The sequence below is a fragment of the Pyrenophora tritici-repentis genome, chromosome 8 (genome assembly GCF_003171515.1).
Source record: "Pyrenophora tritici-repentis strain M4 chromosome 8, whole genome shotgun sequence".
Taxonomy (NCBI): domain Eukaryota; kingdom Fungi; phylum Ascomycota; class Dothideomycetes; order Pleosporales; family Pleosporaceae; genus Pyrenophora; species Pyrenophora tritici-repentis.
The window spans coordinates 2,320,992-2,336,918 of record NC_089397.1 but is presented as its reverse complement, the minus strand read 5'-3'; the positions used below and the strand labels follow the sequence as shown (position 1 = coordinate 2,336,918).

The following is a 15,927-nucleotide window of genomic DNA, read 5'->3' as shown; positions in this document are numbered from 1 at the left end:
CGTGTTACTCGGCTAGCTAGTGAGAGTCTGGATGAGACCTGTATAGTAGAGAGGCTGCCTAGAAAGAGAGGTTGGATGTTCTGGGCTGCTTTAATGGGAGTAGAAAGGGGCCTTGTCTCTTTTGGGAGAAGGAATGGGGGTCAATCAACACAGAAAGATATTGTGAAAGGATTGTTGCTCTGGTCCATGGGTGGATAAGGACGTACCCAGGGCTAGTATTCATGCAGGATAACGCCTCATCTCATGCCTCAAAAGAGACTGCCTGTGAGCTTCTATTAAGAGAGGTGAGGACGCTATCTTGGCCACCTTTCTCTCCAGATCTCAACCCTATTGAGGGAGTGTGGAACAAGATGAAGGACTACATTGAGATACACTACCCAGACCTGGAGCATGGGCGTGAGAGGACTTATCCCCAGCTTCGCCTTATAGTAAAAGAAGCCTGGGACTCTATTACACCAGAATATCTTGCTTCCATAGTATTATTATTATTATTATTATTATTATTCCATTTAGAGTCCTTTTCAGTCAGAGACTATGCAAGACTTTGGCCTAGGCCGTTCTATATAGGTGTTTCTATGAGTAGTTTCTTTGGGGTAGTACAGTTGTCAGATAATAGCACTGTTGAAGATGAGAGCGTACAGACGCTGGGTTAGACTAGCGTGACCCGGCATCTGTGAGAGCCAATCGGATCACAGGAAGGCTTGGCACCCCCTAGGTGTGCCCACAACCGTAGACAGAACAAAGACACAATCAATAATCAATATCATCACCATTATTACCTATTTCATCAGTATTCCAGATGAGAGTGAATATCTGACAACAGTTTGGAGGATGTTTTGCGTGCTCCTATTCTAGAGTAGATCTGGAGTAGGCGCTAGTGCTAAAGAGCAGTGTGGTAGATAGAAAGAGATGTAGCTGTGATGGATCAAACCTACGATCCCTCACGCGATCACGTGCCATACAATCACGTGCCACGCTGGCAGTTGGCCCGTGCGAGGAATAATAAAGTTCCCCTCGTACTTGTATATAGATCTGTACACACAATCTCACTTATTAGAGGCATCCTAACTATTGCAGTGTACTAGTGCCTTTACATAGCAGCGGGCTCTTATAGTAAGAAATACAGTTTTATTAGTTTTATAGAGTAGCTCTCTCTAAGATAGTGTTATACAGTGACTGTCTGTATTTCTGGTGGTTGCCCTAGGTGCCATTTTTGCTTCCATAGTAAATAGTATATATATCATCCTTTTTTCATCTCAAATCTATTGAAATGCCTTCCTAAAATCAGTTTCCAACGCCTGTTTCTACCTGCAGGCGTTGTGGCGGGCGCGCTGGCTACTGCAACTTTGACAGAGTTGTGATCTGGTCTCAGTTGAGAGAAATCTCTGCAAGTGGTCTGTGCGCCAACTGATTTTAGATGTTCGATTGAAGGCACCCTCTACGAAACCGACAGAGCAACGGCTCTTTCTTAGGTATATAGATCTATTACTTGCAAAGTAATAGATCTATATATCTAGTTGCTATCTATACCCGAACGCCCTAAACCAGCCCGATATACCGACCCCCTATACCTGTAAAGGCACTAGTACACTGCAATAGTTAGGATGCCTCTAATAAGTGAGATTGTGTGTACAGATCTATATACAAGTACGAGGGGAACTTTATTATTCCTCGCACGGGCCAACTGCCAGCGTGGCACGTGATTGTATGGCACGTGATCGCGTGAGGGATCGTAGGTTTGATCCATCACACTACCCCCCCTTCAAAAAAAAGCAGGTTCCGTCGCTTAAAGTAATTAAAAAGAGTTGTCTAGCTTGCTTTGCAAAAGCTTCTGTAAGCCTAAACAGCAATGTTGCCGGTATTGCGAAAGCTACGCGGGCCAATAGTCTCCTCCGTCTGCTGTATCGTCGGGGCTCCTGGTGGAGGCTTAGGATTGTTAGAGGATGCGATCACTGTAATCATAAGTAAATCCTGTTTGCCTGCGAGCGTCGCAAACTTTCGATGTGGTCCTGGAGCTTTAGGGCGGGACTCATGGTACTGTTGGACAATGTCTGCGGAGTCCACCAGGTTCATGTATGGTTCCCAAGATGGGTTGTCGGTGCCGGCGGGGTAGTTGGTCCATCGCACTAAGTATTGGAGAAGACCGCTGCGAGAGTAGGGGTCTTTAAGTCTCTTGTTGACGCGGGAGTCTAGGACGGCTTCCACTTCATAGCTTGTACCATCTTCCTCGTCGGGATCGGCGAACTCAGCTGGTGCGGAATCGCGCAGTTGACCAGGCAGCGGAGCCTCCTCGTGTAAGTGTAGTAACCACGGGTGGAAGACGTTGTGGAGCTTGCCCATCTCTGGAGGCAGGAGTAGTTCGTAAGCCATATTGTCAATGACGCGTGTGACAGTGAAGGGACCGCGGTTCTTGAAGTCAAGTGATAGACTAGGACGTGTAGTACGGAAGTTACGGGCGTCCAACATAACTTGATCGCCGACCTTAAACTCAGGCGCTGGGAGCCGGGCGTCGTTTGCGTATTCCGCCTGTTTAGCTTGTGACCATTGTAGTTCGAGCCGAAGGGCTTTGCGTAGCGCGTCTAGCTTTTCTGCAAACTTGTTGGCGTTGTCTTGATCTCTGCGAGCTGGGGCAGTGAGACCAGTGTTCACCTTAGGTGGTTCAAGACCAGACTTCGGGTCATAGCCCTTAGTGAGGCGGAAAGCGGTAGTCCCAGTACTAGCGTTGATGGCGTTGTTAGCTTCGAACTCTGCCATAGGAAGAAAGAGAGCCCAGTTGTCTTGCTCGTAGTTAATATATGACCGGAGGTATTGTTTTAGCCAAGCGTTGGCGTTCTCCGTCTGCCCATCGGTTTCTGGGTGATAGCCCGTTGACAACTTTGGCTTGGTACCCAGTCGTTGACAAAGACGTGTCCAGAAATGGGAGAGGAACTGGGCTCCACGGTCGCTGACGATGCTGTCGGGATATCCCTCCTCACGCCACACGTACTCGACGAAGGCTTTCACAAGGGTATCAACCTTTAGGTCCACCACAGGTATAAACTTCTTCTTCTTGCTAAGCCGATCAACAATCACTAAGACGTTGGTATATGTGCGGCCGTTATCGGTGCAAGGAGGCAGGTGCGTGATATAGTCCATGCTGATGCTACTCCAATATCGCTCAGGTATCGGGAGTGGATGTAGGAGCCCGTGTTTCCCATCGCGGTAAGATTTCGATCTCCGACAGGCCAAACAGTTCTTGACGTACTGTGCTACATCATTTATCATCTTCGGCCAGTAGTACCAGCGGTTTAACATGTCGTAGCTACCGTGTTTGCCGCTATGGCCACCGCAATAGGATCGGTGTACGCGTTCGATGATCCGGGTGCGCAGGGTGCCTGATTCGGGGATGTAGACCTTCTTCTTGACATAGAAGACTCCGTCGTGTATTGAGCAATCACCAAGCTCTAAGCGTATCCTGTTTGGACCGTGAATTAGGTGGTACGGGATGCGGCGCTGGCCATCAGCTTTGGCTTTGAGGATAACTTGAACGATGTCGTCATCCGGGTAAGCTTGTCGAACGGTCTGGAGGATATTGGCTTCGTCCAGCGACGTGTCCGGCTCCGTAAGCGGTGCAGCGGACGTGTCATCGACCTCCGCTGTGTCTCCGAGAGCGAAGAGGTATTCGTCGCTAAAGTCGTCCGTTTCACTGTCTTGGTACATCATCATGGCCAAGGAGACTGGGGACGTCCGGAGCTCGTCACCGAGGGCGTTGGCCAGATATACAGCGTGTCGGGAGCCACCGTCGAAGTGGAAGCTAAAGGTGGCAACTCGACACTCAGGATCCACCTGGTCAGGCTTGAGGATCACTTGTACCTGGTGTTGACGTCGCTCATCCTCGGCGTTAGCTGGAAGATCGCCCGGTCGGCGAGTGAGTGCGTCGGGCTTAGTTCCTTGTTTACCAGGACGGTATTTGACTCTAAAATTGAACTCAGCTAGGAACTCAGCCCATCGAGCTTGCCGTCGGTTGAGGCGTTTGGTTGTCATGAACGTCTGGAGGGCCTGGTGGTCTGACAATACCAAGATGGGATCATCAGTACCTGACAGTTCAAACCTCCACTCCTCGAATGCTCGAACAATCGCGAGGAGCTCCTTGTCATAGATCTCGTAGTTGCACTCGGCAGGTGTCATCTTATGTGATAAGAACGCTACAGGTCGTAGAACACCTTTGTGCATCTGCGAGAGGATAGCTGCGGTAACGAAGTCCGACGCGTCAGTCTCGAGCCACGTTTCCAAATCTGGGTCAAAGTGGGACAGTACGCCCGCTGTTTTAAACGCAAGCTTTAGCTGTTCAAAGGCTTTCGCAGCTTGTCCATTAGCTTGGAGAGGGAAATGTCGTTGACTACCCTCCTTGGTGAGTTCCGTGAGTGGCTTAGCGATATATGAGAACCCTTTAATAAACCGGCGATAGAAGTTGCAGAAGCCGAGGAAAGACTGCATGTCCTTCACTGATCTCGGCAGTTGCCAATCGAGGACAGTGGAGACCTTCTCCGGATCCATTTCGATGCCGTCGGTGGTGAGGATCAAGCCTAAGTACTTGACTCGCTTGGTTTCGAACTTGCACTTCGTGGGATCCAACGATAGTCCTGCGCCTTGAATCTTGCGGAGAACCTTTAGGACATGCGAACGGTGGTCTTTCTCGTTGTCGCTATATATAAGTATGTCGTCTAGGTAGGCGGTACATATAACGTCCAAGTATTCGCGCAGCGTTTCGTTGATGAAGTTTTGGAACGTCCCTGGTGCATTGCACAGTCCAAAGGGCATGACCATATACTCATAGAGTCCGTACCGGGTGAGGAAGGCGGTTTTCTCTTCGTCACCTTCTTTAATCCGAACGGTGTTGAAAGCGGCTACAACATCGACGAGAGACATAATCTGAACTTTGGCCATGCGCGCTAGAGTTTCTTTGATGGCTGGTGGCGCATTTCGATTCTTCTTAGTGACGTTGTTGAGTGCTCGGTAGTCGACACATATGCGGAGACCTCCTCCAGGTTTCTTGACGATCAAGACAGGTGACGCAAACGGGGAGTTACTGGCCTTGATTAAGCCCTTTTGCAGCATGTCATCGATATACTTCTTAACAGCCTCAGTCTCGGTACGAGTGAGTCCGTAGACATGGGGCTTAGGGGGCGTAGTGTCAGGAAGCAGGTCGATGGGGTGGTCGACTCCTGGTCTTCGTTCGGGGAGTTGATGAGCCAGATGAGGGTTGAACAGATCAGGTAGTTCGTCCAACACCCACTCAGGTACCAGCTGGCCAATCTGGTCTCTAGTCATGTAAGGTTGCTCCATCTTGTGCATGTACTTCTCAAAGTCAGTTTGCGAGACTGCGGCTACGCCGATGCCTTCTCGGTCTTCATCGGGGGCTTCGCAAGCTTGGCCCAATGGCGGGGTTCCAACCATATGACCTGGTCAGGATGTTTGGCTGCGAGTGCGGTTGCAGCGGCAGCGGAGATGAGGTAGATATCAGCCATAGTCTCCTCAGTCGTCACCTTACCATCCTTGTTCGTCTTAGTAGTGGTGTCGCCTGTCTGGTAGTCTCCCTTGACTAGTTGTACGTGACTGTGACAAACTCCGTTTTCGTAAACCGTCTCTGGGAGTCCTTCGTGGAGGCAGTTAAGTTTGCACCCTGCCTTAGCGAAGGTGAGTGATCGCTGGTCGCCAAAGTGGAGGGCAGGCTGGTGATAGTCCATCCAATTCATGCCTAGGATAACGTCGTACTTGCCGATATTGGTGACGTAGCATAGGACGTTGTGCGTATGGCTTCCGTGTCGGACGGGCAGATCAACGGCCTGGGTAAGCTTGTCCACTTCTCCGCCGTTGGCTAGTGACAATCGAATGGGTTTGGCCACAGGCATAGTATCTAGGCGGTGTTGGTTAACCCATGACTGATTGACGAAGCATGCGCTGGCTCCCGTGTCGATAAGGGTAGAAATCGGTTGCCAACAATCAGGTCGCGTGAGAGCGGAGCCGGGAAACTCGAGTTGTCGGCTGAAGTCTTTAGAAGGCTTGCCTCCGATGGAGGCGGAGGACACGAAGTGGACCTCCGTCATAGTTGGCGTTTCGTCAGGGGCGAGCAGCAAGGCTGCAGCGATCTCGAAACGGCGATGCTGGTTTCGAACACGGCGCTGGTGTCTTTTTGCGTTACGCCAATTGAGCTCCCGCACGCGGCTCTGCGCGGGAGCCCCTAATTTAAATGCTCAAGTAGTTCCTCGTCGTTGACGTAGAAGCCATCGTCATCCACTAAGTCGTTGTCGTCCAGCGGCTCCTCAGTATCCTCGTCTCGCTCCTCTTCGTTGGAAGCGTCGAGAGCATTGATGTACAAAGAAGCCAGTGCGGGGATTTGGTGAGAAGGAGTGAAGGGCTTGCCGCGGCAGGGGGCAGTCTCGTGCCTCATCTGATGGTCATCCTTGCCACATTTGAAGCAGAGCTTCAAGTCAGCTAGACGCTTCTTGTCTTTCTCTGACCGCTCGAAGGCCATCTTCTTGTACGTATGCGTGCTGGCGGCGTTGTTGTGACCTGGAGTGTCGGGTGTCCGAAAGGTGACCAACTTTTGGGTACGGCTAGCACCAGCGGTCTTCGTAACGGGAGTTAATTTTCGGCCAGCGTCAATCTGTTGATGTCCCTGGTCGATGTGTTGCGCTCGCAGCAAGAAGGACTGGATGGTCTCATCCTTGTGAGATCCGGCAGTGGTCGCGATAGCTAACCCGGGTCGCATGAACTCGCGAGCGTATCGGATCTGGGTCGCGTTCTTGTGTTTGAGGATTCGCATGCAAGAGGTGAACTTAGACTTCCACTCCATGAACTTCTGTCCAGACTTGTAGTGGAGCGAGCCGTCGGCGATGAGGGTTTCGGCGTCAGCTTCCCGATCATAGGTGAGATACTGGCTGTCGAGAGTCTCTAGGAAATCTAGGAAATGGCGAGCTTTGACATCTCGGATGTGCTCGTAAGCTTCGCCTTGAATGCGGAACTTGAGGTAGTCAACCGCTTGCCAGTCCTCTGGGTATGTGCGACACTTGGCCACTGCCATCTCGCGCCACCGCTCGTAGTCGTCGTCGACCTTGCCCTTGAACGTCTCAAGTTCTGGGAGTTTGTAAGAGAATCCTCCACCGGCGGTAGAGGGCGCGACGGGCGGCGGTCGCGGTACTGTAGGAGCGGGGGCGTATGGGTTCGATGATGGAGGAGGTAGCGAGGCGTCGCGCACGGGAGTACGGTTATCCCATGGGGTGTACCCAGCTCGGCGAGGATCTTGTGAGAGTTGGTCAGCGGTACCATCTACAGGTCGCTGTAGCAAAACGCTTGATTGTACAGGCCGTACTGGGTCGTAAGATCGCTCGCGCCGCCAGAGGGTGTACGGCTGATAGTTGGGTTCATGTTGCAGCAGTCGGTCGGTGACCGTTTTTGTCTCACGTCTAGCCTCGGTGAGCTGGAGGTTGAGCTCATCGTAAGCCTTATCCTTAAGGGCGAGAGCTTCGTTCTTGTTCGCCTCCATGTTAGAGTACTTGACATCATACTGGTTAAGCTCGATAGAATAGCGATCAGCTTGTCCTTTGAACTTGTCGCAGAGCTCAGCGTTGGCCTTAGCTTGGTCTGCCCACCAGTCGGCGCTGTCAGACTCCTCCTTGAGCTTCTGTGCCAACTCTGCGTAGTTAGGACCGCTCTCCGGTTCATCGGCTCGGCGGGATAGGTCCTCAACCTTCTGCTTGAGTTCATTGCGTTCGGTGGCGGCAAGGTCGCGCTCAGCGGCGAGGGCTTTGAAGGCGGGGTCATCGCGAACGTTGGGGAGTTGTTCTGACGCAGCTTTGAGCTTTCCGATGTCCGAGGTGAGGCGTCGGATCTCTGTCAGCTTCTCCTTGTACAGGTTGCTGCTAACCATGCCAACTTGTAGTTGTTTACTGTTCGAAGTTTCATCAAGGGCTGCTTCAACATTCGCTAGTCGGTCTCGTAGAGCTTGAGTCTCTCCTTCATTGCGGTCCACAGTCTGCAGATGCCTATTGATGGCGTCAGTGCAGTTGCGTAGGGAGACTAGCGTAGAGACAATAAATCGCCACCAGAAGTCGGGACGATCCTTCACGTTCTTCTGGAGGTTACTAGAGTTAGTGACAGTGAAGTCGTTGATGTTGTGGGTGATGTTGCCATCAGTGCGGATTCGGCCTGTGCTAAGGGAGTAAAAGGCATTGCTGTGCTCGTCAGGTTCGGGATCCTCTTGTAATTCGAACCACTCGGTGTCAACGGTATAACGGAGGTAAACGTAGTTAGAATCTTTGAGGTATTCGAGCAGGACGTCGTTGATTTCGATGCCGACAATCTCGCGTGTAGCAGTCATGGGCTCTAGGTCGCCGCTAGCTGATACTGATGGCTGGGATGACGGATGGGCTGCCAGAAGCATGCTCTCTCGGCGGTTGGAGAGGCAAGCTCGTACTGGTACGAGAGGCGGGCCCATCTGTGATTGAGTAGGATCCTGGGAAGCTTGCCCGAAGGTGGCACCGGTGGCTGAGGTACCTTGGGTATTCTGGGTATTGGCCGGGTTTGCCATCGCGATGATCTTTTCGTGTGTGTTGCGCAGGGCTGACCGTAGGGTCGCGCTTCTCGAAGCTCGATGCCTTGCCTTCTGCCTACTTGTCCGTTGATGTAGGTGGACCTGTCCTTTACCAGCGTTGGTGACAACCCCCACGAGCAATACTTGCCTGTTGAGCCTGGTGTCTCTGGTCTTTTCGTGTGTTGCGCAGGGCTTACCGTAGGGTCGCGCTTCTCGAAGCTCGATGCCTTGCCCTCTGCCTACTTGTCCGTTGATGTAGGTGGACCTGTCCTCTACCAGCGTTGGTGACAACCCTCACGAGCAATACTTGCTTGTTGAGCCTGGTGTCTCCACCCGTGGGCTTCTAGCGCAATACTTTGCGATCCTCGTCGTCAAGACCTAACCCGTCGCAGAACGTCTTGTTCTGCCCGATGTAGCAAGTCGCAGTTGCTCAATCGGCGGCGGCGCTCGGCGCGGACGGTGTTTCTGATAACTGAGCCTGATGCGAAGTATCCTAGGTATGTAGGGGTTGACACACAATAGTGTAAAGGCACTAGTACACTGCAATAGTTAGGATGCCTCTAATAAGTGAGATTGTGTGTACAGATCTATATACAAGTACGAGGGGAACTTTATTATTCCTCGCACGGGCCAACTGCCAGCGTGGCACGTGATTGTATGGCACGTGATCGCGTGAGGGATCGTAGGTTTGATCCATCACAATACCGAACCGCTCTACGAGCAAAACATCGACCAGGCACTAGCTATATAGATCTATTATTCTGTGGTAATAGATCCCTATATATAGAGGACTACAACAACCACTCTACCTACCGAACGCCCTAAACCGACTCGATATACCGAACTGCTCTACGAGCAAAACACCGACCAGGCACTAGCTATATAGATCTATTATTTTGTGGTAATAGATCCCTATATATAGACGCCTACACTCAACACTTTATTTCCTTACAAAAGAGCTCGCTGCTACATCTCTTTCTATTCTATCACACTGCTCTTTAGCACATGCGCCAATAGAAGACTAGCTCTGAAATTGGAGTACGCAAACTGTCACCTAAATTGTACAAAACCTAAAGAAACTCCACATCGACCAACTTATATAGAACGGCTTAGCCAAAGTCCTACATAGTCACCGACTGATACAGGACTCTAATGGATATATAATAATAATAACCTGTTTTATCAGTGAGCGCCCCACCTCAGTGAGCGCCCCACGAACACCAGCGAAGCGCATGCGCGACACTCAACACGTAATGTCTCAACAACCACAACCTCACAAGCCCTATACTGAAGCTGGCGTGCAGCTTGCCCTCTCTGACATTAAATGCGACCAGATTACGAGCCTGCGACGTGCTGAGGCAGTCTACAGCGTTCCTCGTAGGACGATACAACGACGACGCGACGGGAAGCCCTCTAGACGCGACTGCGAGCCCAGATCAAAGCGCCTGACGAAGCTAGAAGAGGAAGTGATTCTGCAGCGTATACTTGACGAGAACCTACGTGGAGTACCGCCCTCAAAGCTACACGTACAAGATATGGCTGATAGACTGCTGCGCGACCGCGGCGGTGAGCCTGTTGGTAAATGCTGGGTTGACAGGTTTATTAAGCGTACACCTGAGCTGCGCACGCGCTGGACTCGTCCATACGATCACCAGCGAGCTCTCTGTGAAGACCCAGCGATCATCGAGCCCTGGTTCACGCTGGTTCAGAACATGAAGGCGAAGTACGGTATTGTGGACGACGACATGTACAACTTTGACGAGTCTGGCTTCCTGATGGGCAAGATATCTTCACAACTTGTTGTGACAGGCATAGAGAAACCTGGGAAAGCGAAGAAGCTTCAGCCTGGTGATCGCGAGTGGACTACGTAAATACAGGGCGTCAGCGCAACAGGGCGTGTTATCCCACCCTTCCTCATCTTTGCCGGCAAGGTTCTTATCTCTAACTGGTTTACTGAGGACCTCCCACGCAACTGGGTTATTCAAGTAAGCCCAACAGGCTGGACGAACAACAATCTAGCGCTCGCCTGGCTTGATCACTTTGATACGCATGCGAGGCCTGTAGGAGCGTATAGGCTGCTGATTATCGACGGCCACGAGAGCCATTGCTCGATAGATTTCCAGGATCGCTGCAAGGAGAAGAAGATTATTGCCCTCTGTATGCCTCCACACTCGTCGCACCTCCTGCAGCCGCTTGACGTCGCCTGTTTCTCGCCATTGAAGCGCGCGTACGGTGATCAGATCTCAGCCTTGGCACGCGATCGCATCAACCACATCAGCAAACAGACCTTCTTACCAGCCTTTGAAGTAGCTTTTGAGAAGGCGTTTACAAGAGAGAATGCTTGCGCAGGGTTTCGAGGCGCTGGATTGTCTCCACATGATCCACAGGCTGTGTTATCGAAGCTGGATGTGCAGCTGCGTACGCAAACTCCACCACAGCAAGTCGACGCCGCTTGGGAGGCGAAAACACCACGCAACGCCAAAGAAATGGAGGCGCAATCAACGCTGGTTCAAAACAGGGTGAAAATCCATCGAGGGTCTCCAGCAAGTTCACTTGATGAGCAGGTGCGGCAGCTGACAAAAGGCGCGCAGCAGATGGCTCATGAGATGGTGTTGATGCGCGCAGAGATAGTGCGCCTTAATACTGCTACTGAAGCAGCAACAAAGCGTAAAAGTCGCAAGAGACGCTACGTACGGGCAGAGGAGACACTAACAGTCGGCGAGGTATTAGACTTAATTGCTGAAAGGGAGGGTGGCAGACGTGAGGAGGGTGAGGAGCCGGCGAAGAGGGTGCGCGCAGGGCGACGCTGCGGCCGTTGCGGTGAGATTGGGCACAACTCTCGCACCTGCAAGGTAGAAATTGAGGATATAAATAATAGTGACGCTTCTGAATAATACTATACTGTTGCAAGAGTACAAAATTTGTGTTGTGGTGCTGAGCTACGTCGCTGCGCGTACGCCTCGCTGGTGTTCGTGGGGCGCTCACTGATAAAACAGGTTAATAATAATAGTAAATAGTATGAGAGAGAGGTGTGAGGCTGTATTGGCTGCCCAGGGCGGCTATACCAAATACTGAATAGACCATCTCAACTTGTACTAGTTGAAATCAGCCCCTGTTTGCCCCACTGTACAAAACTTATGCCTGATACCACAGTATGTGTGAGTGACGCGTACAAGCGAGTAACGCACCTAACAACGCAATATCTCAACATGGCGGTATACACATGTCCTATCACCCGACGCTGATACTGGCTGTTTTTGGCTGCTGAGTGAGAAAGTGGGCACAAGGAGCATGTGTTCGGCTACGAGTGTTGGCCCGTCATCAGCCCGCACCATAGCTCTGCCTAAGATACCCGCCTCGATCCTACATCGGGCCGACTTGCGCTGAGCTCAGCAGAGTTGTCAACAATCAAGCCAATCTGCAATCAAGCCAAATGTGGCCCCTGCTTACTAGCGGCCTAGAATATACAGGTACAGCTATACCTAAATATAGGGGTGGCACGTCTCTTTCATAGGCCCGTGCCTGATCGACAAGGCTAGCGAGCAGGGGCCACATTTGGCTTGATTGCAGATTGGCTTGATTGTTGACAACTCTGGAGCTCAGACACCTGTAGTGCTGCATCGGAAATTTATATATTACTGCGGACGTTTCTCCGAAACGTGTCGAAGCCACTCAGAAGCTGTTTTGTGACCTACCTAGTCAGTGTTGCGAAGATGAACTCTTGGACTGCAATGAGTCTCCGTGGAGGGGCCGTCAAATCTTGCGACCCAGTGGGGCTGCGAAAGTGTGACACGTCGCGTCAGGTGACCCTACTTGCTCTAATTGAACGCAATAAACTCGGGGGCCTAGTTTGCGTCCACCCCTAGTTTGCGCCCACCGTGCGCGAATGCGCCCACCCAGCTCAACACGCGATAACTCAACAACAGCGCTTATATTTGAAACTGTGTACATATGGATGCTAGAGTAAGAGCTTCAGCTTGAGCTGCTGCAGTCTTTGCAGCTTTCTCTGTCTCTTTTGTTGATGACTGCGCAACTTGAGCTGCTGCTCTGTCTATTGCAGCTTTGATACTCTCAGCATTGCTAAAGCGTTCATTCTGATTAATCCTGACCCTCTTTCTCGTCTGCCTACTCTGAAGTTGCTCTAGTTGATATTTCAAGTGTTGATTCTCAGCCTGTAGTTGAGCTGTGAGAGCAGTTGATAGAGATATAGCCTTCCCTGCTTTGCCAAGCACTTGGCGTGTGCTCCGAGAGAGAGATCCTAACTGTAGAAGCTGCTGCTGAGCTTTATATAGATCTTGAGCCCTCTTTGGAGTTAAGAAGGATTGATCTACAAGAGTTTGAGGCTGCGCAGGCGATGGAGGAGTAATAGGACGAGCATAAACCTAAGAGGAGTTGAGGACAATAGAAGGGTTGTATGGGCAGAGGCCTGTAGCCCTCCGACCAGCTCGAATAACGCGCTCAGAGAGGCCTTACTCTCGAGCTTGATGACAGGAGGATATAAAGCGCTCCTTCTTTATAGGAGCTGCGTCATCACGAGCAGATAGAGCTCCAATCCTAGCTCTATACTCTGACTTGAGTACGCTAAAAGGAGCTAGGTCTAGAGGCTGTAGGAGATGAGAGGCTGTAGGAGATGAGAGGCGTGAGGAGGAAGGTATATAGTCCATATCCTATGCTGACGGCAGAGTAGCATGAACTCAATATCGACGTGAGACCCATGTCCATCAAGTATCAGTATCCTCCATTGATCTCCATGAGGCTGAGTGTCTGGGATGAATATGCACCTTAGCCACTCAATTCCTATCTCATGCGAGGTCCATCCATTCTTAGAGGTGGTATATAACCAGTCTGGAACTGAGCTAGACGGGAACCACGTTGTCTGTAGGCTCTGTCCCTTGAATATCACTATGCACCTGAGTTTCTGCCCAGTAGCTGAGATTGTCTCAAGTATCGATACCCACTCGTGATCGCCTGGAGTTTTGACGTAAGCTTTACGCTTGCCAGCTCGTGCGACCACCTGAGAGTTGGTACATACTCCTAGTGCGATGCCAGTCTCGTTCATATTCCATATATCCTCTACCCTGATATTCAGCTCTATTCGAGTCCTGTAGAAGAGCTCTAGGAATGCGAGAATCTGAGCAGGGCTCGCAGCCTCAGCTCTTAGGGTGTCAATCGATCGTCCAACAATACTTGCAACTCGAGGTTGACGCGCAAGGAAGGATGAAATCCATCGCTGACCGAGGGGCTCGTGGTCGCCACCAAGTCGTAGTATTCGAGTCGCCATTTCTCGTACGCGCGCATGAGATGGAGGTAAAGAACGCGTATCCTCCTCGATGATCCAGTCAACTATGAAGGCCTCCTGTTCTGGTGTTAGTCGCTGCTGCTGTTGATGAGCTATCGCGTGTGGAACGCTGCCCTGCAGCCGGCGCCGGAGTGAGCTGCGAGGAACGTCCCAAGCCCTAGCAGCTGCTCTCTGGCTCGTAAAAACACCGGATTCAAGATCGCGGATAGCACCTTGTAAAACCTCTTCATGAGGATCTATATTGAATGCGGCGTTGTTGTGTTATCGCGTGTTGAGCTGGGTGGGCGCAAACTAGGGGTGGACGCAAACTACCGTGCCGGACGGTCATGTGCCTCGGACGGCTACATGCCCGATCCGCCCCACCAAAACCACCACAAAGATGGGGCTGTAGAGCCGCACTAAATAGCTGTTATTGTGAGATATTTTGGCATTGCGATCTAGAAATAGTATTGCGATATTCCATCTACTTATGTTTGGCTGGCAACTTGATGTCGCGCCCACGTCGCGATCGAATCGGTGGTGGGCTCGTTGGGTGAGTAGATGGCTGCGCACCACCACCACGATCACAAACGATAGATTTTTTTGGTTTTGGTTTTGTACGAGCTTGAAGGCTCTTCTTCTTACTCTTCTGGGAAGTTTTGATAGTTTGTTGAAGTCGTTTTGCTGCTTTGCGGGCTGCTTGACGAGCTGCTCGCTCGGCGGCTTCATCCGTTCTCTTCTTCTCCCTCAGTAGCTTCGCCTCCGCTCGCGCCCGACGCCTCGCATCGATCTCGCGCGCTTTGATTAGCTTTGAATCCTCCCGAGCCTGGATCGCGGCAGCTTTTTGTTGTTGTAGCTGCTCAGTATCACGATCTTTCTGCTCCTGGACGCTACGAGCTTCTCTCACCTTCCGCGGGGACCAGAAAACCGCTCCACCATAGTACCCTTCGGATTGCTCGAGTGGTCTATGCCGAGATCGCTGCTTGCGCTGCCTCTCCTCAATTAAGGCTTCTCGCAACTTCTTATTCTTTTGCTCAACAAGCGATGATCGGGTGGATAGCTTAAGGATAGTTTGATTAAGCTGCGAGATCTTCCTGCTCTCTTTATGGTTGACCGCACGATCTACTAGCTGCCTGATCTTTCTCCAATCAGACGCACTAAAGTTAGAGGACTCGCTATCGCTCTCACGGACTGTAGTTCGGAACTTCTGGAGTATTATCTCTGGATTGAATGGCGATAGGCCTGTGGCTTCAAACGCCCGGAGGATTGTAGATTCCTTGAATGAGGTCTTCCAAGCTCTCCAAAACAGCGGGAAGAAGTGGCTTTTAGTGATAGATAGCAGCCCACGGCATTGATTCACGAAGCTCGATAGCTCATTGGAGTACGCGGTCGATAGAGGCTTAAATAGGCCAACGTCAAGAGGCTGCAAAGTATGGGTCGCGTGAGGTGGGTAGATCGCTAACAAGATCTTGTTCTGGTCACAATAGTCCAGGAAATCCATCGTGAGGTGAGACTGATGCCCATCTACAAACAATAGTCGGTAAGACGATCGAGCTTTTGCTTTGGTGGCAGGATCAAACACCTGTTTGAGCCATTCAAGCCCAATATCGTTGTTCAACCAGCCGGAGGGGGATGAGGCGATTCGGGCTCGATGAATATCTGGATCAAAGCCTTGCAACCACGAGTCCTGGATCGATCTAGATTGACCCTGATAGATGAGGCTTGGCTCAAGGTGAGATCCATCAGCGCAGATACAAGCGATGAGAGTTATCCAATCTTGGTTGCCATCTTGGATCAAAGATCTTCTGATACCGCCCTCTAGAGAAGCCCTGGAGAAGATCCTCTTTGAGCGAGATTCGACTCCAATCATGAAGCCCTTCTCATCCATATTGTAGATATGGCGCGGCTCAACTTGGTATTGGCTGAGTTTATCGCGTAGAAGCTCAAAGTAGAGCTTATATTTCAGTTCTGAATCCGCTCTGTGGCGTTTGCGATCCATGGCGGTGACCAGTTTTGATTTGAGAAGATTGGGATAGCGTTGAACAAAGCGATCAACCCAGTGGTATCCAAGCTCTTT

General features: G+C 51.2%; 6 protein-coding genes across 6 annotated transcripts; 1 reads left to right on the top strand and 5 right to left on the bottom strand.

Annotated features, from left to right (window-relative positions):
- Window positions 1–1,839: 1,839 nt before the first annotated feature.
- On the bottom strand, window positions 1,840–5,325 carry PtrM4_143520 (uncharacterized protein; the record flags this gene model as incomplete). Its single annotated transcript, XM_066109667.1, has 1 exon — window positions 1,840–5,325. One exon carries the CDS (start codon window positions 5,323–5,325, stop codon window positions 1,840–1,842), a length of 3,486 nt encoding a protein of 1,161 aa, XP_065960589.1.
- A 41-nt stretch (window positions 5,326–5,366) lies between these two features.
- On the bottom strand, window positions 5,367–6,086 carry PtrM4_143510 (Asp-protease-2 multi-domain protein; the record flags this gene model as incomplete). Its single annotated transcript, XM_066109666.1, has 1 exon — window positions 5,367–6,086. The coding sequence occupies one exon, from the start codon at window positions 6,084–6,086 to the stop codon at window positions 5,367–5,369; it is 720 nt and encodes a 239-aa protein (XP_065960588.1).
- A 134-nt stretch (window positions 6,087–6,220) lies between these two features.
- Window positions 6,221–8,569, bottom strand: PtrM4_143500 (uncharacterized protein; the record flags this gene model as incomplete). Its single annotated transcript, XM_066109665.1, has 1 exon — window positions 6,221–8,569. One exon carries the CDS (start codon window positions 8,567–8,569, stop codon window positions 6,221–6,223), a length of 2,349 nt encoding a protein of 782 aa, XP_065960587.1.
- A 1,235-nt stretch (window positions 8,570–9,804) lies between these two features.
- Window positions 9,805–10,443, top strand: PtrM4_143490 (uncharacterized protein; the record flags this gene model as incomplete). Its single annotated transcript, XM_066109664.1, has 1 exon — window positions 9,805–10,443. One exon carries the CDS (start codon window positions 9,805–9,807, stop codon window positions 10,441–10,443), a length of 639 nt encoding a protein of 212 aa, XP_065960586.1.
- Window positions 10,444–13,169: 2,726 nt separating this feature from the next.
- PtrM4_143480 (HTH-Tnp-Tc5 domain containing protein) lies at window positions 13,170–14,101 on the bottom strand (the record flags this gene model as incomplete). Its single annotated transcript, XM_066109663.1, has 2 exons — window positions 13,170–13,928; window positions 14,084–14,101. The coding sequence occupies 2 exons, from the start codon at window positions 14,099–14,101 to the stop codon at window positions 13,170–13,172; spliced, it is 777 nt and encodes a 258-aa protein (XP_065960585.1).
- A 233-nt stretch (window positions 14,102–14,334) lies between these two features.
- PtrM4_143470 (uncharacterized protein) lies at window positions 14,335–15,849 on the bottom strand (the record flags this gene model as incomplete). The annotated part of the gene is made up of 1 exon (XM_066109662.1): window positions 14,335–15,849. One exon carries the CDS (start codon window positions 15,847–15,849, stop codon window positions 14,335–14,337), a length of 1,515 nt encoding a protein of 504 aa, XP_065960584.1.
- Between the last annotated feature and the right edge of the window lie 78 nt (window positions 15,850–15,927).